This window comes from Halichoeres trimaculatus, unplaced genomic scaffold (genome assembly GCF_033239565.1).
Source record: "Halichoeres trimaculatus isolate MK-OKI-2021-1 unplaced genomic scaffold, fHalTri1.1 fHalTri1_scaffold_5, whole genome shotgun sequence".
Lineage (NCBI taxonomy): Eukaryota > Metazoa > Chordata > Actinopteri > Labriformes > Labridae > Halichoeres > Halichoeres trimaculatus.
In genome coordinates this window covers 11,400,714-11,425,092 of record NW_027437183.1, presented here as the reverse complement: position 1 = coordinate 11,425,092, position 24,379 = coordinate 11,400,714, and the positions used below count along the sequence as shown (strand labels likewise).

Here is a 24,379-nt window from a genome sequence, read left to right as displayed (position 1 = left end):
TTTATGTTCAGTAAGGTTTTAATGGAAAACAGCTCTATTGTCTCAAGAATACCTCATGACTTAACCTGTTCTAAGGTGCAGATTTTTGCCATTTCTGATAGCGCCAACAGCAAGTCAGGCATTTAATTTGTTAAAATGCTATGTTTTATTGTTTTTTATTTCATCAACAGAAAACTTGTTGATTTGCAATGATGCAAGAATGTTGCCGTGGATTGTTGTGGTAAACAGACTTTGTCGTGCTGCCAAAGGAAATGACCCAAGAACCATGACCAGTGTTGAGAAAGAAAGGCTGTGTTTGAAAGAAGGACTGGTTACCAATTGTTCATTCACTACTACTTGAGTCTTAGAAAAGGAAAATGTGGAAAACTTATAATTAAAAAAACAACTTCTAGATCAAGGAAGTTTATTTTTAAACCCTTCATGTTGTTTACCGTCAGCACAGGGCTCTCATATGTTGATGTGTTGTTTTGACTCCACCCTGTGCCTAATGTGATACGGCTCTGAGCATATTGGCTCTCTATCCTTTGTCTACAGAGAAGTACCAACAGGTTTACATTTCACAAGAGTGAAACAGACATGCACACCACCACGTAACACGTGTCACTTTGGCATGTTGATAGAATGTACATCAATTTACCCCGAGGCAAGCTGAACGTGGTAGTCATACCTGAAACAAGAGGAAGAACATGTGAGGGGTGAGATGAGAAACATTAAACTTTAGGAGAGGAGAATTAACAACAACACAGCCAGAGACAGACAGATCTGTGCTGGAGAGAGGAACACAGAGCCAGAAAAAGTCAAAGACATCTTGGTTTTCAATCAAGCTTTTAATGAAAAGATCATAAAATAACAGTTTATTTTTCCTCACTGCTGTACATTAAGACTGCAAGGTTGTGAGTGCTGAGGTCAGCTGTATTACATTTTTATGACACTTTGAGTTTGTGAGCCCCGGCGCTATGCACGACGGCAGCTCTGACCTGAACACGAGCTCTCTGAGGAGTGGAGATAAAGCGAGGGCTCAGCCTGGGTGTTGCCAAAAGCCAAGAAAAGGGGTCAGGGTTTCACCTTAAATACTGGTGTGTGTGGGTGTATGTGTGTGTGTTTAAGGGAAAGAGAGAGGTTGTGTTAAAAGTCTAGACGGTGGCACCTCTTTGCCTTGTACATGCATGCATGCCAGCAAAAGTGCACCTGGGTGTGTACACCTCTGCATGAGCTGTGTGTTTGCCAAGAGGGAGGGGCTTCTTGGCCTTTTAATTATTCATCAGCAAAGACCCTACATGTCCATTCCAGAGCCTCTCAGCCCCACAGATCCTGATACATTATTGAGAGGATCTTCCTGAAGAAAAGAGACCAGAAAGGAAGCCTGATACACCCACTGCATGGGCAGCTCCACTAATCAACTCTTCAAGTACTAGTCTTTAGCAGCTAATCATGTCTTTCCATTAATGTAGCACACATCAAGGTGACAGTGTGCCTTTAAAGTTGAATTAAATTGAAAGGTTAGGTAGGAAAATATGCCGATGTATACTCCTTTCAAAAAAAGCATATTTTGGTAACACCTGGACGGCAAAACACAAAACAAACAATAAAAACAGTATGAATTCTGAGATGTAATGGCAAAGTCGCTGTAAACACTAAAAGTTCTGAGGTAATTTGGTGCTTTCTGTTGTTTTTAGCCATGACTGCACAGCGTCACTGGCAGTACAGTAAATACTGATGTGAAATGTAAAATGCAGCAGAGAAAAGGATACAGTCATGTGGGCAGTAACAGATTCTTGAGGGTTAAAGGGCAAACACACGGAGGTCAGGTGTAACTGAGATAAAGCAAGGGGCAGTAAAGCTTATAGCTGCTTTAATGGCGCCGGAGGCCATCTTCAAACGTGCTTTGGTTCAGTCTACCGAGGTAAGACAGAGCATCTTCGACATAGCCAGACAGACCAGCCCCTCCATGATATAAAACGCCTAAAGAAGATGGTTATGGTAACATCCATACAATGTGTAACAACAATAACAGAGACATGAGATTAAAAACGTGAACGCTCCGAGCTGAGTACAGCCACTCAAGTCACATTTCCTGCTTTGTATATTAGTTTTTAAAGCTTTTGTAACACTGCATACTGATATGATATTTCCACTAGCACACAGGAACAACAATGAGGTAAGAAGAGAAAAGACAACAAGTAAACCGTCAGTTTAGTGGGAAGTGATATGAGAGCGCCTGGGCCTTCCCAGAGGCTTTGAAAAACATACAAAGTGCACTTAGTAAAGCTATCTCAACCCTCCGAAGAAGAACTATCAGTCACTAAAATACAGAAACGTCATGAATAAGAGATGGAAGAAGTGGCGAGTGGTTTAAGACAAGAAACGTAACGATAGTCGCAGGAACTTTAACATTCAGCAGAGAGAATTAGTATTAGTGCTGTGCATGTTTTTGGTGTGAGAATGTGTTTTTGTTTTTCTGTTGGCAGCAGCATGGCAACACCCAGACAGAGCAAGATGGAAAAGATACAGTAGCCTCCTTTCTGCACAGGCAGGTCACAGCATCCTGCCTGTGTCCACAGACACACACAAGGGGTCAAAGTTCAACCCTCCTCGTGTGCAGTCATTCAGTGAGAACTCAAAAACATGGGCGAAAAACACCCACAGTGAATCACATAAAATAACAACCATACAGACTGTCTGGTAAAGAAGATATTAAATGCCATTGACTTATCTCTTTAAGTTGGAAAAATCTGTTCTCCCACAAAAAGAGTCAACTTCACAGATTGTGGTTAATGGCTATGTTTGTGTCGTAATTTTGATTCTCAGCTTGAAATCCTCAAAACAAAAACAAAAAAAGGGGGTCCTTCCTCCACCTCAGTCTCACACACTGAGAATAATCTTTTAGAGGTGAGGGCAGGACCAGAAATAAATACATTCATCACTGACAATAGACATTTGATAAAAAAAGAACACTGTTAATAAGTGTTTGCACCAACTTTGTATGAGGCCCGGCCAGCCAGAGGTTTGTGCTGCTTTTAACCCACAGAGCACAGGCAGCTAAAGAAAAAAATAGTTTCAAAACATCATAAAAAGCAGAAATACAACAATAACATTCACAGTTAAGACTACCAGAGAAGCCTGTTTACATGCAGAGAACAAATCAAAGCTACATTCTCCAGACAGGTTCCAAGAACCGCCAGCATAAGAGATGTACCGTGGTACTAAAACAACCCCAACCATTCAAGCATCACCCACCCACTCCTACATATTAAGAGACCCAATCAGCAGAGGTAGTCCTCAAGTGCATTTGGGTAAACACAGAGACACAACAGTGAGCTAAAGACCCTGACTAACAATGCCTTTTGATTAATACGTCAAGGACACACTGCCCACCCCCATAGCTGCGGTCCCATCTGAAGACAGGCCAGAGGGCAGGGGGGACTGGGGTGCAGGGTCACCCCAAAGCCAGCTGGCAGAGGGTGGGGGGTGCCCCTGAACCCCACAGCCCTCCCCTTAATTGAATATGCAGCAGTTCACCCCATGTTTGACGCTATGCTTTTGTTTTGGCAGCAACCTCTGTGGAAAAGCATCTTTAAAAAAATACACACAAAACCACCTCTCTGACTGGCCGAGCCTCGATTGAGGTCTGTAAAACTGTTAAAGTTTATGTAAACAATGAGATAAATACATATGTTTCTTTTTTTAGAGCCACACATGGTTCCATAATCATTCAAATGTGCTTTGGTTTAAAAAATAGTTTGTGGATTTGGGTATGAGCTTTTTTTTCTTCTTAGTTCTTTGTACAACTTTGCAACTATTTCTGAACATACTGAGTTACTAACTAAAATGTAGACTTGTTTTGAGCTGCCTCGCCTTTGTCAAGGCTCTTTGTGTTAGTTGAAAAAGTACCCCCCTATTCGTCTTAAATATGAAACTAGTGTTCTGCTTTTCCCATGATTAAAATACAGAGAAATCGATACAATACTATGTCTTACAAATGTAGCTGAGAGTCTGCACTCACAGATGCAGAACAATCCCTGAAGTATTTGAGTAGTAGTTCTAGTAGTAGTAGTAATAGTTATAGTAGTAGTATGGTCACAGTTTGGAGTTCATAGTTTTTTTTCTTCGTAATGTCAAACAAGCAAGCATTCAAATGCAGCTGCAAAGTCTTGCAGAGATGGCTAGAGATTCTGTTGTACAAAAACACTGTTTGCATGACAGACATTATGCTGTACTGCAGTAAGTGCTGACAAGTACAATAACGTTTGAAGGCAATGCATTGTGGACTCCCTCTTAAGCTAGAAGAGGTCACAAGCAACAATGGATCAGGCGATAAATATTGTGTGTGGTTGGGGGGGGGAATTCATAGATGTACCATGCAATCACTAAAACAGCAACTGCTTAACAGCAAGACACCAACATCCAACATAAACAAGTAACAACTGTGGGAGTCCAGGACGCAGGTACCTTAAAACGATAGTGATGTTTGTGTAACTGTAGCTGCATCCCTATGAAAACAAACATTTCACAGACCATAACATGAGGACGAAAGAGGAATAAAAAAAAAAAAATCAAGAAGACAGTTAAACCAACATAACAGAGGAATGCCTATATCAAAAACTTGTAGTGAAGGTTCATGCTCCACAGCGTTACTGTAAAGAGTCGATACACTGGACAGGTTTCAGTGAAAGCCACAGACAACAGAGGGGCCAGTCCCAGCGTATTGTTTACAATGAGGTAAAGCTTTAGAGGTTTAAAATAATTTAAAATCAATCTGGGATATAATGGAATACAATCAGAAACTACAGGATGTTTCGGGAGACCGATGAGCTGTCCAGCTGTCCAGTGCATCTCTGCTTCTCCCTTCTTATTACAAGTTTTCACAAGCCTGGCTCAAAAAGAAAAAAAAAACTAACAAGCAACTTGAACTTCACATTAAAATTCTGATTATAAATCCTATCTTTTTTTTCTTTTTCTTTTTTTGGTCTGAACAGAACACATATTATGTCATCAAGTCCTGTTTTAAAGTCAGGGAATATAAAGTGATAAGGACTCTGGATACAAACAAACGAAAAAAAAAAAAAAAAAACATGTCAAAGAAACATATCTTTTAAACTTTACCACTTTCGTTTGCTGGTAAAGGTCACATTTTACCGGCCCACCAATCAGCACAAGCTTTCCTTGCAAACAACAAGAACCTTCCTCAGTGTCAGAGTCATTGGCCAAAACTCCATCGAAAGAGTGGATTTCTTTGTCTGGACTTAGAATATAATTCATAATTTGTTTTATACAGCAAAAAGAAAATCAAAAGTGAAATAATTTAGTATGCTATATATCTTAAGTACATCTTTTTAAAAACTTTGGTTATGAACTTGTCTAGCAAAGTTTGTTAGTTAGCTCTGTTCTCCTCAACATTCATAAGATCTTTGGAACACTATACATCTACACTAACTAACCACTATTTGCTCCGGGCAGGAAGCTACAGTACACTTTGAGGTGGGGCCACACTGAGCAGGGCACCCGAAAAGCTATATTTGACAAGTAAAAACAACAGCTAAAAACAATATTAAATGTGTAAAATCTATGAGCATTAAAAACCTGTGTTGAGAGATGGGCAGGTTAAAGCATCAGGTGAAAAGTTACCATAATCTACACACTTTGTACAATTAATTACACAGGAACTTTCAACTAATCGACATAGAGTTCGTAAGAGTAATCAGAGGTAGCGAGGTCACAAGCCTATATAAATAGACTTTTCTTTTTTTCTGAGGGGAGGAAAGCTTTACAGACAAAAAAATAACCGTACCAACTGAACATAACATTCAGTCTAAAAACACCCTCTTTCCCCCGTGTCAAACTACCCACCCCACCCGCTTAAAGCCCTCCCCTCCACAAGAAAAATCCCAAGACCTTCCAGTTTAAACATTCACTGAAACATTACAAGTTCTTTAAGTAAAACAAGTACCTCAAAGGGGTCCCCCAGGAGTCTACCCTGGGAGCACTAGCAGGTAAAACCCAAGAGACAACAGAATCCTCTATTACAGCTGTAAGGAGGACATTGTGTACGTGTCAGCTGTAAAACTAAATCTGAATCCGATGTCATCCTACTGTGAACTTTCTATCAGAACTTTCAGTTAAAGCATGGAGATGGTCCCAAACCCAGTAACCCCTCCTCTTACAAACAGATCCCCATCACCAACATAACAAAGGATATAAAGCTGTCAGGGTAGAAATTTTCTTTTTGCTGAATTATTGCCAGTATTGTTTGCACGGGTTTTTGGTCATAGTAGCACTGGAGCACAGAAGGGGAACAATCGAGAGTCAATCAGCCCCAGAACGATCTGAAGAACTTAGAGACTCAAAGGTTTCAGAGAGAAAGGCTGCTGAGGGATATGAGGTGAGGGCGCTTGACATTACATCAGTACCCACGTTCACATTTGACAGACTTGCAACACAGACCAGAAGTCATGCCACTCCACCATGGCTTTGTGACTTTGGAGAGAGACAGGAGTTAATGTCCCTCTAGAACTCCTGAGAGGTGAGCAGACATCTCTTGATAGAAATGATGACATGATCCTTGCATCCACAAGATCCCGCCGTCACCGAGAGCCCAACATGGCTAACCGCTACATCATTCACTTAGCCAGGGCATCGTAAACTGGAATTAATATCTTGAACCGTCTGTGTCTGCTTATGAACGTGTTCGTGTGCGTTTCTTTGCTGTTGAGATGGAAAAAAAGCTAGAGAAATGTTTCTGTTTTTCTTTTCCCAGAGTTCTTTGGCTTGGTGCATCTCTAAGAGGGTGAGGTGTGCATTCTCAGGTGACTGATGAGGTTGCGCTGCTGGGTAAACTTCCCCCCACATAGCTGGCATTCATACGGCTTCTCCCCAGAGTGGACACGCATGTGCTCTGTCAGACGGTACTGGCGTGTGAAGCGCATGCCACACTCTTCGCAGGCAAATGGCTTGAGGCCAAGGTGGCTGCGCATGTGGCGTGTCATGGTGCCCCTCTGGGTGAACATTTTGCCGCAGATGTTGCAGGGGAAAGGCCTGGTCAGCCAATGGCTCTTTTCATGTTGTCTCAGCGTTGCCGGGTCTTTGTAGCTCTTACTGCAGACTGTACACTTGAACGGACGCGTTTCGGAGCCAAAAGTGGAGGGACCCACTGGGGCAGACAGGTCCTCAGCCTCCTCCTCGTCTTCCTCTTTCACAAATGTCCCTCCCTCCTCTTTGATGTAAAGCTCATCCTCGGTGTGTGTCTCCACATGAGCGTTGAGCTGCTCTGAGCTGGGGAAGCCCTTACCACAGGGGATGCACACGTAGAGGTTGTCTCCGAATGCTGGCTCAAAACCTTCCTGTCGATACACGTAGTTTGCACCATGTCCTCCCCCTGCTCCTCCTCCTCCTCCTCCACCTGCACTCTCTCCATCACTTTGCCCACTCTCTTCGCTGTGGTCCTGGCCGTTTTCTCCTCCTTCTTCATCATCTTTACACTGGTCAGAGGTGAAGCTGCTACCACTTCCCCCTCCGGCCCCAGAGGAGCGCTCTTTGGGTCCCACGATCACCCCATTCACCGAGGGCCTGTCATGGTCTTCCGACTTCAGCCCTGACGCCTCTCTCTTAGGCCACTCGTTCTTGCGTGCACCCTGCCTGGACTTTTTCTGGGGCGGGGGGCCGTCAGGCTGGTTTTGAGCTTCCTCTGAGGCTTTGGAGGAGGAGTTGAGCTCTGTGGTCTCTGAGTCCACACCTGGTAAGGTGGTGGAGGAGTCATCCAGTGAGGCACTGTTGGTTGTGGATACTGAGGCAGATTGAGGGGATTCTTGGGAGTTGCTGTGTGGGCTGAGGGCATCAGTGACTGTGCCTGCAGAGGGGGGACTCTTTTTGGACAGGTCTAGTCCAAGGTCTGGCTCTCCAGCACTTCCTCCACTGCTGAGGTTACCGTTACTGCTGCCATTCCCCCCATTCCCATTCCTCCCAGAGCTGCCAACAAACATCTCATCATCTGAGAGCTTGTCCCGAAGGCCTTCATCCGGCTGTGGCTGGTCGGCATCGGAAGGGGTGGGAGGATAGTGGTTGTTGGGGCCAGCAGGGGTGGAAGAGGAAAGGCGCTGGTTGTTGAGGCGTAAGCGGCTGAGGGGACCTGGAGTGGAGGGTTTACCTGGCAGTGGTTTCCCGCCACTGCGCTTGAGCTTCTTTCTGCACAGAGCAGCGAGGTCATGGAGCTGGAGGTAGCTAGCTGCGGTTAAGAGGGCACTGAAGTTCTGCTCGCTGCTCTGGTCTGATGAGGACAGGAGCTTCCCAGTGTAGATGAAGTCCAGAACTTGTCTGAATACAGAGGGGTTAACCATCTCTGTGTCGAGGTTAATGAGGTTATCGTGGAGGACCAGAGATTTGAAGTAGATGCTGCTTGCCGCGAGGATGTTCTTATGGGCACGGAAGAGCGCATTCTCCACCACGATGATGACATCACACAGGAAGCCCTTGGCTCTCTGCTGGTTGAGTTGCAGCAGCAGTTGTTTGGCATGATTTGGCAGTTCCATTTCCACCTTCCTTCTTTCCTTCACTCTCTCTCTCTCTTCCTACACGAGCACCACCTAAAGCTGAAAGAAAAAATGAAATTATGGTTAGTCCTACAGCTTAGACATGAAGTATAAAGACCGACACTATTGAAAATGACAGGTTGTTCAAATCAGTTTGTAAGCTAGACTAAGGAAATTGAAGCAGATCAGTGTTCCTTGACAGAGAGCACAAATGGTTTCCACACTTGAGTTGGCAATGTAGAAGAGAAAGTCAAAGCCTGTGGACCAAGCAGTGCTTTTTCATTTGCTTTGTCACTGCAGCACACAAACAGAGGTCTCTATGTTGAAAGCAGTTTTTTCTTGTGTCTACTTGACGCTACCCTTCGCTTTTTTCCCCAAAATGTTTAACAGGTTGAGAAAAACTACATTACAACTGTAAGGAGCTTATAAATGTTCATTAACAGATTGATCTACGGGAGCAAATGAGACAATCAGAAAGAAGGATGATCAATTATATCTAATCTTTAATGCCCATCAATGCTGCCAACAGACAACATATGAAAGTTCATCAGTATTCCTCCCTTTCCAAAAGTGCAGTCTACTTAATTCATTTCATGACTTCTTAACTTGGGCTGTTTGTGTTGATCCCTTAATCTGGCTGCTATTTTGTCCCTTTCAGCACATTGTAATTGGGCTACTGCAGCGTCCTCCTGCTTCCTGCTGTGTCAATAGTAAAAATCACAACACCACCCTTTCCAAATGGCACATTTCATTTTAAAATCTTAACACGGCTCAGTTGACAGGTCAAAAGTACAACCCAATTTGTGTCCAATTAGAATATCAACAAAGCTACCACTTATGAGCTGAGCATACAGGTGCAGCTCAACAGACTGACGTCAACATGCATCAACATCACAAAAGACAGAAAAAAGGCTTTGGAGCATGAATCACCGCAAACCTTTTAGGAAACCAGAGTAAATAGAGAGTCCTAATCAGGAAGTGATCATATGACCTTAAACGTGTGTTTGAAATGAAAAATAAAGGAAATTTGGATATTAGACGATAAATATCTAAAATCCTGGGTCAAAGCTTTTACGTGCTTCTGTGTCTGACACATTTCACAGTATGATCCCATGTGTAGTGTGACCCCCACTGTGAAGACATTAACCTGAGTTTTTAGCAGGTAAATTTAGTAAACTGTGAGCACAGCGTGCCAAATAATCACACGGTATCTTAGAAACTGGAACCCTTCCATCCCTCTCACCTTCCTTTTTAAACAAATTGCAACCCTCCAAGGATCAAGTTCTGATGTCCACATTGCCACTGTTCTGGCACAAAAGGCAGAAGGGCGGAGCAGAATAAAGGGTAAAGTAACTTCTTCTGCAGGGTGCCTCCCTCAGCGTCTCCTCCCTATCTCAATGGAGTGACTCTAGTTTCGGTGGGGTGCCCTCTTTGGAAACTTGGTCCACTCTCCTCTCCATTAGGTCATGATAATGTCAGCCCTGCCCTTTTGTGTGGGGTTGGGGGTCGGTGGCACAGCAGGGCCGGGGGGAGAGATTAGGTGACACCTGAGCAGGTAAAACTACACAGGAGCCTGGGCAGAAGAGTGGGGGAGAGGGTGTGGCTCTAAGACAAGGACAGCAACACCTGATCCCCCAGAGAGGCCCTCATGTATGGAAATAGGGCAGATGAATCTCATTCCCTGTTAAACTATATAGTAATGACCTGTTACATGCCCCAGTGCTGTACTTATGGTCCTCACTGAAAAAATACCATTTTTATTTATTTTTTTCAAATCTGATGCCATAGCTGCAAAAAGCTTAGAGTTCTGTGGTACTGGTGTTTGTGTGCTGTAGTTACAAAAGCAGAGTCTGTTCTAACTCATGTTTAACATGTTCTCAAAGCCCTGGGTATGCTGGGAAAATGGACACACTGCTCTAATGCCGTGTCCCCGATGAAGGCAGGGTGTACTGTATTACAGGAGATTACTGTAATGCAGTGAAATACTTAACCCAAGCTGTAAATAGATATAAAAATGTGCCACTTCAACCCAGTGCCAGCTTGGAGATTTGATGAAATAGTGTTTCATAATGTGCAGCTGGAAAAAAGGTTGTGGTTCCTGAATGTAGTGACAAATATAGAGGCTTACACCTTAAAGAATGTATCAGACCAAGAGGAAATAAAATCATAGGGTTGGAGGCAGATGGTTTGGCCTGTGCTTCATGTTGAGAATAACCAGTTAATTCAGTTTGACAGCTTCATTTGGGAATCTCATGTTTGATCTAACATCAAAAACAAGGACTTTACTGCATGACAATGGCCGTGCTGTATCACAGCATACACAATACTGAAAGGGGCCCAGCAGTTGTTTTCATCTATTATTCAGCCAAAAAGAAAAACTTCTTTAATATGTGCCACCAAGGAAGTAACAGTATGTTGCATCTGAATGCAAAAATAGTCTACAACAAGCGCCATGGAACACTGGACAAAGACAACCGAGTGAGACTTGATACAGGAGATGGCTGATGTATCAGAGCCGTCTCAGTTGGAACAGCCAGACTAGCTGATACAATCAGCTGGAGTGATCATTACTCTCAGGTCTAGGCCTGGGCTTGCCTCCTCTGCTTTGACACTTCTACTCATGGTCTTCTTCTTCCCCTCCCCCGTCTTTCCTCTGCACCTTTCTCTCCCCCTACCATCACCAGCTTTTCAGTGGGCAAGCACACATCCCAGTAACCCACCGCTGTCCCTAACATGAATTATAATGAGCTACTCTGGAATACATAACCCAGATCTACAGTTAATTGCAGAATGTGCTACAGGGGTGCTCGGCACTCAACCCCGCAGGCAGTAATGGAGAAAGGGGCTGCTGGAGAAAGAAGGGCCCCAGCTATGATGCCAACCAGGAAGCCATATATCAGTCAGGTCTTGCTTTTAGCATACACACACCTCTGCAGGCTTTATGGGGGGATTCAAGAGGCTTTTCCAGTGGGCCCGACATAAAAAGGGGGCTGGGCTGGTGGTAGAGGAGCCAGCTCAGGAGGAGAAAAAAAAAGGCCCTCCCCCACCCCTCCTCTCCTCATCCCTCGTTCCCTCTCCCACTCTCTCCTCCCCCCATCGCCCACTCGGCTACCCTCTCCCCCTGGCCCCTCCAGTGCTGTGCTGCGCTGTGCCGGCTGGATTCCAGGGAGCTGCTAATGGATTACGGCTGATCTATATGCAGCTAGGGTGGGACACGTGTAGGCCCAGCTCCCCTTCCAGTGAAGCTGCCCAGGAAAGCAGGCTTAATACCACAAGGGACGGGTAGGCCAGCACCATCGTGGAGCCTCCATCTGTGAGTGCACGGTGCTCTTTGCAGTTTGTACAAACACTTTCAGCACATTATCTTGTTCCCTCACAGCATCGCAGCCAAAGAGTTACAGTGTGGATGGACAATTAGAAAGAAGAACCCACTCAAACAGCTAGAGTGATGTTTCCAGTATCCGGACTAGCTAGTTCATACATATAGTGTTACCCAGTTATCTAAAAACACGTCCTACAGGGTTGGATCCCTGTATTTTTAAGCCCTGTGCTGGCGGAGAGATCAAAATGTGGTTAGGTAACTGGTTAAAGGGCCGTGTGTAATAGAGATGTTCAGCAGCAGACACAGTCCTCTGATAGTGAGTAAAGCACAAAGACAAGTCATTTTTTTAAAAACGTGAATGAATTAAAAGTATTTCTGACATGGTTTGTAGTATTTACTTGTACTGGTATCTAACAGGTACTTGGTGTCAGAAATTGGATCAGGAGGGAACAATAAATGCTTGGACCAAATATGACCCCACGTCCACCAAAAGGCAGCTCTGAGCTTTGGATTGCAAACCAAGAGGGTGGATGCTGCCCTTCAAACCCCAGCACAGGATCAGTTTACCTTGCCAGCAGTGTTAACCTTTTCAAAAACACACCGTGGCTTAATGATAGAGAAGGAAACCTTTTAAAAACACAGTGCCCTGCTACTCAGCCTCAACCTTGACTCACGTCAGGAGCCTACTGATGATGGGATGAGCAGATAGAGATGTTTATACACACATGACAGACATGATCAGGTTAACATTTACTTGTGTTGGTTTTAGACTGAAAGCTAGAGAGCGTCAAAGTGCCCCCAGCAGTAATTTAAAGTCAAGCTCCTCTCAATTAAACTGGTTACACTGCAGATCAGGATTATCTGGTTTGACTTCATTTACAGCTTCCTGACATTGCTTCTTTTTTTCCCAAGGAGTTTATGGATTAAACAGGGAGCTAGTAAACCTTTCAGAGTCTGTGTTCATGCAGGGAAGGTGACGGAGGGAGCAGTGGGCTGTGGCACTAATCTCCTGAGCAGAGGGGTAGAGACGAGGAGAGAGGGCAGAGGTGAGGCAAAGTCCTGTGGCGCAATAACAAAACACACCCTACTACTGTGAAAGGTCAACTGCTAAACAACCAACAGAAAGCAAGGCTGAAGGGAATTTTAAAACATATTCAACCTCAGCACACTACAGGGTTATCTCGTCAGTGCCTCCTTTAAAACCTACACAGGTATGACTTTGTAGAACTGTGTATTTTAGTACAGAGGTAGAGAAGACAGATGTGCAGGTAATGTCTGAAGCAGATTGAGAAAGAGAGCCAATCATGTGCACAGGCATATGGCCTTGCTGTGCACACACTTACAGGCACAGTGCACTTTAACACACACACACCATGCACACTTATTACACACGCACGCACCAGCACACCAGAGAGTGTGCTGGTGGGCAGAGAGCGTGGGGGAGGGGTTAGGGGGGATGGTACAAAGCCAGTTTGAAATACAAACACCGAGCAACCACCTCTGAGCCGTTTCAACATGGCCGACAGGGCTGCATGGGTACGGGTGAGCCATGCAGGACCTATGGGGGCCTCTATCATCTGAGTTTAAGTGCACCCCCTGAGCAAAACAGGATGGCTCAAAATACAATGAGGGGATTAAACAGAAGAGCTCTGCTTTACTCATACTAGCTGAATAGATTCCTTTCACCTGTGTGATAAATCGGCTGCATCAGATGCTTAAAAACGCTCCCAATGATTTGGTAATAAGCTTTTTAAAAATATTCATCCACTGTTTTTGTGTTAACATGATAAAATTAAAAATGAGGTTACAGAACAATCTGAGACAGAGTTTGGGTTAATATGTTCATTTAAGACTCCTGCTGACTGTAAAACCTGCAGTTACATGAACAAAAACTGTCAGTTTCTTCTCCTTTTGAAACTCTTTGGCTGCATGATATTTCAAGTCAATAAATCTGGCGATATTAATTCACTGCTTTCATAGCTTCTGCTTCAGGCATGCTTTGCAGAACATGCTTTACATTTTTTCTTACACACTGAAAGTATAATCAAATTTCTTCTTCTTTCGTTAAATAGTGTTGGTTGTATGCATATACATAGATTAACGCTTATTTAAAAATTATGTTATTTCAAGCTTCAGTTTCACTGGTTTCCCCCTAATTCAGTATAAGAAACCTGAGTTAGTATAAAGTTCAATAAATGAGTTAACTGCAGAAATTTGCTGTATGAATAATCCCCAAACTTTTTGCTAACAGCATATCAACAAAATACCCTTTTCCCTTCAGTTGTGAATAAAAATGTTGAACTGGATGAATTGAAGTATACAGTGTGAACCTGTGGTACTATGCAGAGGACTATATGCAGGCTTTTTATTCCAGCCTTACACTACGGAGGATGAAATCCCCTGCTGTGGTCTTTGCAATCCTGGACACTGATCCAATCTGTCTTGCTGTAAAACAGCACAAAAAATGAGACAAGAGTTTCACTTTTCTTAGAGATGTGAATCCTGAAGGACTGTTGGATACAAATGCTCCTGAACAGGTGCATGATCCTTTAGCTGCATGACTGAAAAGGGAAGTACATGAATTACAGTTTCCCCACCGCAGTGTGGGCAGAACCCAATTAAGACTCGTTTTCTGTCAGGCAGCTCAGCCATGTTGCAGACAAACAAGTCCTGCCCGGGGTGCAGCGGAATGAAAAGAGCCCCGTCCATTTCTTCACAGGAGGGGGCCAGTGTCTGCAGCATACCCCAGATGTGCCAGTGCTGTGCAGCATGAGAAAAAACGGCAGCTCTCTCTCTCTCTCACACACACACACACACACACACACACACACACACACACACACACACACACACACACACACACACACACAAGCAAATGACCACTGTTAGATACTGCCCGCCTAACCTCTAATCAAACCTGTAGATCTATTCAGTGTATATTCATGCTAACCAAGACAATAAATGTCCAAACTACAATTTGAATACTAGAGGGGTAGAGAAAATAATCCTTATACAACAAAGCAGGATATATAATAGGGATTCCTAGTCAAAACATTGATTTTTATTTTTTTTAAATTCCAATTCCTCATTTCATTCTTTTTTATTAACTGGATTGGAAAAAAAAGTTACCTCTTTTCTTCAGTAGAGGGTGAAATGTTTCTCTCTGACTCACATGATGTGCATTTTATGGGAAAATATGACTCCTGATATAGCCTGTAGACACTTTCATTGTCATCATTTACCTTTTTCTGGTCTTTTTTCTGATCTGGCGTTATAAAAGCAAACTAAAAATTGAAAAACATGTAAATACTGAGGAATCACATTTTAAATTGAATTTGCATCCCAAAAATCATAATAGAATAGAATCGTGAGGATAGCATATCATCCCAGCCCTAATGAATACAGCATTAAAAATGTAACTAGATGTGTTTGAAAAACCTAAAACTGTTCTATGACATATAAGATTTCCACTGTCACTAGATGCCAACTTGTCTCTTCAGTTGGGGCATTTTCTCCTGAACTTAAACAAGCAGTGTAATTAAAACGTCCACTTGCAGGAGAAGAGTGTTGCACTACAGGATTTAAGGGTGCCTGTAGGTATGACAGAACCTGTCAGTCCCATGCAGACAGATGAAAATATGAGCTTGGAAAAACAAAGAGTACACTACCTTCAAGGCATCTTCAATTCTTGAAATGTGTATTCTATCTCATGTTCACAGTTTGTTGGACTTTTTGAAGCTCAGGCCACTTTTGCATAAATATACACAAGCATGTTGTCACTTGTTATGAGGTTTTACTTTGTGAGACTAGGAGTCTGTGGATCGATAAAAGTGGCAGAAGGAGGTTGGAGTACAGTATACTGGACAGAAAGAAAAGAGCATCTAGAATCATAAATTAAAGTAATCATTCAAACCTTTTTAAATGCCTCATAAGAATGTATTGCGGTATTTTTGGCAGATACAAAGAAGTCATATGAAGCATGATTTGACTACTTTGCTATATGATTTAATGAATTTCTGGAGCAGTTTTGACTTATAAGAAGGGGAGGAAGAAAATGAATCACACTGTGTATGTGATTTAAGAAGACTCTGAGGTATTTCAGCAAATGTGAAGGTGAAAAGATAAACCAAAACATCTATGACCTTCCTCAGAAAGAGCCAAATCCACTACTTTCTCACGCTGTTGGAGATTCAGCATGTGCACTTCTTCACAAATTAAGTGAAGAATGAAATGATCATGATGTCTGCAGCTACACTGACAAACAACCGGCACCCATGAATGTGCTAACCAACTGTGTATCCTTTCCAAAAGTGAAGCAATCAGCCCCCTCCCTGACCAGTAAACAGATGATTGTATGATAAAGTGCCCTCTGTGTTGAGAGAATGAACTCTGTTGATGAGATAAACCCCCAACCCGTAAAAAGCAGCACATCCACATGACCTGGAGCCTAATGCGTTGGCTAGGGACAGAGGGCACGTTGGGTAAGGAGAGATCCTGTATGGTCCAAGGTTTTACAGAGCTGCCACCCCCCTCCTCCTCCTCCTCCCTTTAAACACTGCATAACCTTCTGGCTATCAGCACTACATTCCACAGACTGTTTCTTCTTCTTAAAGAACAACAACAACCCTGCCCTGAGGTGCTCCAGCCACTCAACCAACCCAACTGCCCTCCAACAAACAGGCAGCGCATAACAGAACACACAGATCTGTTTAGGTACAACAGCCCAGCACAATCCATAAGTCCTCGCCGAACATGTCAGCAGAACATATAGACTAAGAAGCCTTACTGCGTTTACTGCCCACACACGCCACTGTAAGCCATAGTGTACAGCATAGAGTACATGCACAGGGTGCTGAGAGGAGGAAGGGATGAGGAGGGTGAGGCAAGACCAACCAACCTATCATGAGGAACACACACAGGCCTCAAATTACCCTCCTAGCCCCACTTTGTAGTCTATCGTAATCAATGAAAGTAGTCACACTGATCAGTTGACTTGACTTGCCCATTTTAATGGCCTATTATTAGTCGTCGTGCATTTGACAAAAGCTACAATGCATGGACAGTGAGGTGTAGCAACAAAAAATTTTTATGATCTACAAACTGAGGCAGGACTGGTTAATTAAAAGACAGCATGGTATCCTTACCACAAAATGTCATAAAATCTGCAATCAGCATGACTGCCCACATCTATAAATGACAAAGTGCTAAAATAATGAGATCGCATGAGCTAAACATTTATCACTGTCACTCCTCAAAGTGTATTGCTCTTTCATATGCAGCACTGTCATCACCAAATGCTTAAGGCAGCGCGGTGAGGAGCATTTTCCAGTTTTACAAGCCTAACTCAATTAAGCTGTGTATACATGGCGCAGAATATATGTGAACGCAAAGTGAAAACGCCCTGAAATCTTGGGCTTTTTGATTGAATTTAAAGAAAGCACATCCAAGTTAAATTTCAGGGTGGCCACTAGAGAAACTCCTCAACTGACTGTAATTCAGGGAGGGTGTAACCATGTAAAATACGAGTCCTTTAATTCTTATATTTCAGGATCCGGCACCTTTCAACCAAGGCGAGCCTACGAAGGAGTAATGTATATTAACGGATTTGACTTTGTGTGGCGTAGAAGTCTCAGCTGATGAAGAAGATATTTAACTTTTCAGAAGGAATGGAAAAAGGAAGTGTTTTTTTTTTTTTTTTGAAAAAGTACGACCAAGTGTAAGACTTGTTTATGACATCAACTGTAAACTACATGAACACAACATTCTGGCAACTCTTTTGAATCCCTGTTTCTACACAAAACTAGCTGTGACTTGACAACACCTTCTAGCAAGAGCAACACATTTCATTCAAAACCAGCTCTGAGTTAGCTTTACAGACAGGCAGGCTCATTTTTTTTATAGTCATGTATTGTTAAGACTTAAAACTTAAAAGTGAACAACAGCCCTTAAGCAGAACTGGACATTTGAACAGCAGCCAGTCAAGGGAACCCACATTTCTGACATTCCTGTGCCTTATTATCGCCGTGCCCCTTACAACACTAATCACCTGAGAAGCCAAGCTGCCTTCACACCTGAGCACATACATTGTTTTACCAACTATCAGGAAATTGACTGTGGGAATCAATTAAAGTTTAATTAAAAAGTCAACATTCTGACACACATTTTCTGTTTCTGCTTAATTGAGGTGAAATGCCCGGAAACCATTGTCACGCAGCACGGTTTCTATAGAGCAGTTTTGGGTCACAATGTGTAACGTTACACCCATACTGTACTGTAGCCGATCACAAAGATGGTCGATGTATGGCAGAAGCCCACCTATAGGCTCCAAAAAGGCGACGTGTGCGTCTTTTTGGTATCCGTAAGAATCCTCACTGTGGCTGCGTCCACTTTGTACTTAAAATATGTGCAATCCTGTTGGATCATTTTAATTAGCTCTACCTAATACAACACTGGCTTAGCCTACATATAAACAATGCGGGTTACACTACAGGTATCTGCAACATCTCAAGATTATCTGAATGATTGCGTAAAATCTGCGTAAAAATCCAACGAACGACTTCATTTTCATTGAATCCTTTCAGAGGCATATACTGCTAATCGGAAAAACTCAATGTTGTGATTACACGAGTGCGATCGATTACAATGAAACCTACAGGCATAAACTACACATTAAATAAACCTTCATTCTTCGAAATGGGTTTGTAAATATTAAAAGAAAAATAAAACGAGGTGAAATCATTTTGGTGAAACACCAGGACGAGCCGTTTGTAGCTCCTCTCTGTCGCCTAATGTGCTTTGCCAGCCTGGTAATCGTTTGGTACACACTCATCCTGTTGGGCATCTCTTCCAACAAGCACACGACGCCAAATGAAACGTCAAAACATTTGCTCTGTATTTATGTTGCGGTTTAAAGCACGAGGTCCGACAAGCGCGAGCAAATAAAGTTGGTTTTCTCTGTTTGCCAAGCAGGTTGGTAGAGCCAGAGTAGGTACCAACGGAGCCCCTTTTTGTTGGCACGCCGTGGAGAAAAAACACTAGCGTAACGCCGAAAACCCCCACGATCCTTGCAGCGGCAGCGATAAACCCGATCCGATCAAAACAGACACAAACGCAGCTCCTTTACACTTAAACAATCCAACTATGAGAAAGAAAAATCATTTTAAATACCTTATTACATCGGTAGGATCGTTCTCAAGCGTTCTTTACCATCCTCCAGCTCATCTCACAGCCTTCGGGACGCCATGTTGCAAGCTTATGACGTTAGGCTTCCTCACCCCTGACCCACATTTGAATAGGAACCAGCCCAGAGTGCAGCAGAGAAAACATCCCACTGTGGGAGGGTTTGGCCACTTTCTCAGCCCAGGACCCCTGGCAACTTTACCTGCAAGATGGCAGAGAGAAAGAGAGAAAGACAGAGAGGGGTGTGCACTGTTCACACTGAGGTTTAGGCCTTCTTCTCAGCAATATGACTCTATAGTGTATAGTTCTATACTGCTCAATGCAGCTCCACGCTGCAAAAAATGTCCTGCTTTACCAGTTGTGCTCAGTGTATAAGCTTGCCTTTCTCATGGTTAACGAAAATAAGAAGAAACCAAATGTCTTTTGAGGAGGGGGTGTGAGGGAAACTCGCTGGTTTCGGGTGAAGTTTAAAAAGAAAAGAGGGGAAAATTTACAGCAGGTTTGAGCAGGGTATCGGCTGTTGTCATTGGGTGGATTTTTGGTGTTTAGGCTGGAAAACTTAGGTGCATTTCATTTATTGATGTTATCATATATGAATACATATAAAAGGGTTTGCACGTATGCAGATAGTTATTTGACACTTTTTTCAGCGTGCATGTTTTTTTTTCTGCAAGCTCAAGAGACTCTCCACTTGTAGACTGTGATTTAGTTATGGTCCTAAAACGTTTTCTACAGTCACCAAAAAAAAAAAAACCTTAACCACCTCAGTTTGGACTGAGATTACCTTATTAGTTATATATGAAAGTGACATTTTAATCTGAGACTTTGTGCCATAAGAGATGTAATATTGTAATATATCGTTAATATGTAGCAGGATGGTTGAGATGATTAAGGTTCGTGAATTGGGCACCAGATGTGCGGAAGTGTGGCGATCTGTTGGCTCCTCCTCTTAGCACAGAGGGTCTTGACCGGCCGTCAGCCAATAGGAAACCACCCAGTGATGGGTTTCATTATATTTGTACCAACAGGATAATTTTAATAATGCCACCTGGCTGCAACTCATCATAAATATTCTTTAATCAAAAGAGCTATGGAGGAGTATTGATCCAGATATTGATCCAGTTTAATCTCCCATGCTTTAAATGGTTCACATTCCACTGATGTCCAAGTTATGGCGCGGTGCCAAAGAGCTCTTCTGACACTGTGTGGTTTCCGAGGAAACTGCATCATGTGCAGGGAGGGGAGGTGCGCTTTATTGCGTAATACAGGTGCTTAGACGCACAGCATGTTTCCCCATGAAGAGCTCTCTCCAGCAGACGTGTATTGAAAATCAATGACTATGAAGCGAGCAGACTGTAAAAACTTTGAAAAACAAATTAGACTTAGTAACATCCTGGCTTTAATTGACACTTTTATTCAACGGCTTGATTTGCCAATATGTTGTATTTAATGACTTACTGATGGATGCATGCACTTGAGCAAGAAACAGTTTTACTACGCAGTGGGAAAAATGCAACACTCTGGATGGAAGCACATTATAAGTTTTAATGAAGCCACTGACATACATTATTCCTTTACATTTCACGGTTAATTCTTTCATAGAGATAAAACTTTCAGAAAAAGAAAATGTTTAGATGTTCACATCCAAACAACCCCACCCACAGAAACAAGAAGCTGAGCAATGTGAAATTCATATAAAATATCTTAGGGGGATAAAATCTCAAAAACTAAATTCAGATAGTCATAGCATTTGTGTTCAGCAGTAACAGAGTATGTGCTTAGTGGAACAACATTGTTTTTTCATTGTGAGTATATTTAAAATGGAGCCTTATCAAGTTGTTTGGTCGCATTCAGATCGGATGGAAGTTGGATGGTTTTACCAAGGATTAAGACACGCGTTTACTTGGGCTTCCGTCCAACTGTCAAAGTACGCTGCGGGAACTGTGTGTCTGAGGGGGCGAGCCTTCCAAGATGCTTCCTACAGAGAAAAAGGACACACAGAGAGAGAAGGAACATAGATCAGTGTAAGATTCTCTTGTTGTAAAGTAGAAACAAACAAAAGTAACAACTGATAGACACAATGACTGAGGAACACACAGCAAAGTATTAAAAAATCCAGTTAATCAATCCGGTAAATATTTGATGTGTGATCCAGTTTCTGTTTATACATGCATAAAATGAACTTTTAAAATCCTGAAAGCCAGATGTGAATTAACCTGAATAAGCCCACATCAGCTATCCTCTCTTCTTACCTTCCTCTGCAGCAGGGTCTCCACACCTTGGTGAGCAGCGTAGCTCTGAGCGCAGTGCATCCTCTGATGTACAGGATGGGGGTCAGACACCCGTTAAGTCGGGGCAAAATACGCATAGGGTCAGTGCCTTCATTCTTGAAGGTATAACATTCGAAGCCAAAGAAATTACAAGCCGTGACATGACCGAATATAGGAAGCCACGTGGCTAAGAAAAATGCGGCCACCACCAGAATTAGATACACAGAAGAGCGCTTGCTGTCTCTCTCCTCAGACTGTGGATGTCTCGCCAGCTGGAACCTGGCTATTATGAACAGTTTGATATTGAACCCTATCATTATGATCAATACAAATATGTTTGCCACAAACGTGCCAGTGCTTGTGATCCTTTTGGCCGTATTAACCTTGACCAGGTTGTGCACAGCCACAATCAAAAACGCATATGACCAGTATGCAAAGATAACCATCAGGGTTCTGTTTCTGGTCATGCGCTGAGAGTATTTAAACGGTGACGCGACGGCGTGGTACCTGTCTGCTTGCGCGGCCAGGATCGCCATGAAAGACAGGCCTAGAAAAGTAGGAACAACATAGAAGGTTCTTGAGGGGGAATCGAAGACGTCTCTCACATCGAGAACACCGACATAATAATACGACACACCGGAGCAGATGTCACTGAAACAGGTGCTCAACATGTACATGTAGCGGTTCTCGCTGCGCAGCGATCGGTCCATCAGAATGGACAGAAGCACAGACGCGTTAAAGAAAATGATAGCTGCAGCCAGAAGAACATTGAAAAGAAACATCAACACATTTCCAAAGGTCGTGAGGGGAAGCACAGGTGAAGCAGTCCAGCTGCTGTTACTCATCGGTGCAAAGAAACGGAGAAATGTGCGCATGGGTTCAGGGCATCATGGCACTGCGCAGTCAAGCGCCAGAGCAGCTGTGTGACTGTACCGCCGAGAGGATCAGCCTCTCCTGATTTATGGAGGTGGAGGAGCAGTGAAGCGTGCAGGTGACTTTGATTTCCCCGAACAACAAGTCAACAAGATTCTGACACAAACATACAGAGGTCAACAGCATCCCAAAATAACTGCATGAACAGACCCAGGTGTTAGATGTTAACTGAAGTCATCTCCTGTAATTATCAGAGTGGATAGGTTTGTTAGAATCAAGTTTTGGGTCATTAGCTCACCCTATTGCTCTAACTTAAGAGCTAATTAAAGCCTTACTATGGGTTCAAAATAATCAATGGAATATGAAATCAATCAGTTTCAACCTGACTCTGATCACACCACAGGGTTCTAATGTTAAAGATAAAAGTCGTAAGGGTTAAAGACCAACAATGATAGCATCTGTTTTTCTGTTTTACACTTCAAGAGACCTCCAGTCTAAAAGAAAACCTAGAACATCTCACACAGATAGGCAAGGTGTGCTGTTGTATAAATTTGATCTATGTCGGTACATTATTTTACTGAAAGACACTTTATATGATAAACATGTTTTCATGTTGTAATTTATGGTTGTATTTATAGGTTTAAAGCCTGGGTTGCTGTATGTAAAGCCTGGGTTGCTGTATGTAAAGCACATCTGAAAAAAAACCCACAGAAACTGTATGCCTGTCTAAAATGTAAGCAATAAACAAACGGTTTTCTTTATGTTGTTTTACTACATTGCCTCACTAAAGGTTTTGCTCATTTTGAGTTTGCTTCCTTGCATGCCTCCTCTTTCTTTTCCATCCCTAGAAATGGGGATGCAGGAATGGTAGAGCATGTATGGGATGAGTTCTTGCATATATAGACCTCTCATCCAAGCTGTGTATTTCCTTTCTTCTTTCTAACACTTCAGTCTCCTCTTTCTGTTTCTGTCTCTCACCTGTCCTCCTTTCTCTCAATAAAACAAAATAGCTATGGTGTACAGCCTGATCTTAATGTTTGGCTTCTTTCTACCTCCTATCTTCATTCTTTTCTAAACTCTTTTCTTCTCTTAGGTGTGGGTCTGAAATGTGATGGCAGCTGGAATAGATTGTTGGGGTGTGTGTGTGTGTGTGTGTGTGTGTGTGTGTGTGTGTGTGTGTGTGTGTGTGTGTGTGTGTGTGTGTGGGGGGGGGTGTTCAGGTTCAACTGTTGAGCCTATCTAGGGGGCCATACTGGGAACATCATATTTGATAACTTTGGTAATGCACTGTCTTATATTCAGCACTGAGCACGTATCTTTTTCATTAGAGTATACACATTTTGTGTTGATTTCAGTTTGAAATGTGTCAGGTGTAATGGAAATTCTCAACATGGATTCATTATTTGTATTAATAGCATTAAGTTGAGACATGAACCTGTGAAAATTGTTTTTCTGTTGACCTCCAGATGGAGTGCGACATCTTCTTGAGTGTCTTGCTGTCTTTGAGAAGGCGAGGGAAGGACCCTTGTTGAGCTGCTTTGTTGTGCACCCTGAATAAAGAAAAAACACTTGAATGCTTTGTTGTGCTTATCATAACAAGTAAAAAGAAATTTCCAAGGCACAAGTGACAAAGAACAGTTATCAGCAGCCAATTTTGACAAGTGAGGTTATTTCCTTGAGCTACATTTAAACCAGGTTTGTAAGCAGATGAATAATTAACTTCAGTAAAGTAAAGCTGTATCCTGGTGTTTTGTGAGTGGTTCAAACTTCCAAACTCCCACACATTACAATATGTTCAGTGTATTTTCTAGGTAAAGATTGGGAAATATTCAGTGGTGATGGCTGATGTGCAGGTTAACAGTAACTGCAGTCTAGGCTATAGTGAAACTTAATAAGGCTTGTTGCTCCCTCTAGTGGCTGTAAAGCACATAACGTCAAACTGGAAAGAGTCGAGGATGTGAAATGCGTGGAAAATTTAGACTTTGGTTTTTAAACTTTTATTGAAAGCATTTTCCAAATATAGATACAAGTAGTACTGTCTTCGTTTTGGTAAGATGAAGTGCATCTAAAAAAGGAAAAAATACCAAACATAACTTTCTCATGCTAAATAATACGAGTAAAGCATCCCAAAGTGAAAAATTCAATTGTTTTGATGTATGTTTTTTTTAAGTTTGCTTTGTAGGCTATAATAATCAAAACTGAAACAGAAAGAT

At 42.7% G+C, this 24,379-nt stretch overlaps 2 protein-coding genes across 2 annotated transcripts; both read right to left on the bottom strand.

The window, feature by feature from the left end:
• Positions 1 to 817: 817 nt before the first annotated feature.
• LOC141790288 (hypermethylated in cancer 2 protein-like) lies at positions 818 to 19,138 on the bottom strand. The gene is made up of 2 exons (XM_074670056.1): positions 19,012 to 19,138; positions 818 to 8,582 (listed from the first exon to the last, which is right to left on the bottom strand). The coding sequence occupies exon 2, from the start codon at positions 8,520 to 8,522 to the stop codon at positions 6,777 to 6,779; it is 1,746 nt and encodes a 581-aa protein (XP_074526157.1). The 5' UTR covers positions 8,523 to 8,582; positions 19,012 to 19,138; the 3' UTR covers positions 818 to 6,776.
• A 1,473-nt stretch (positions 19,139 to 20,611) lies between these two features.
• Positions 20,612 to 22,176, bottom strand: LOC141790871 (uncharacterized). The gene is made up of 2 exons (XM_074671012.1): positions 21,276 to 22,176; positions 20,612 to 21,001 (listed from the first exon to the last, which is right to left on the bottom strand). The coding sequence occupies exons 1-2, from the start codon at positions 22,166 to 22,168 to the stop codon at positions 20,923 to 20,925; spliced, it is 972 nt and encodes a 323-aa protein (XP_074527113.1). The 5' UTR covers positions 22,169 to 22,176; the 3' UTR covers positions 20,612 to 20,922.
• Between the last annotated feature and the right edge of the window lie 2,203 nt (positions 22,177 to 24,379).

Excerpts from the sequence above, each read along its gene's own strand:
- LOC141790288 (XM_074670056.1), bottom strand. The coding sequence starts at position 8,522 with ATGGAACTGCCAAATCATGCCAAACAACTGCTGCTGCAACTCAACCAG.
- LOC141790871 (XM_074671012.1), bottom strand. The coding sequence starts at position 22,168 with ATGCGCACATTTCTCCGTTTCTTTGCACCGATGAGTAACAGCAGCTGG. Across the intron at positions 21,002-21,275 it reads AGACCCTGCTGCAGAGGAAG|GAAGCATCTTGGAAGGCTCG; the intron begins GTAAGAAGAGAG and ends TTTTCTCTGTAG.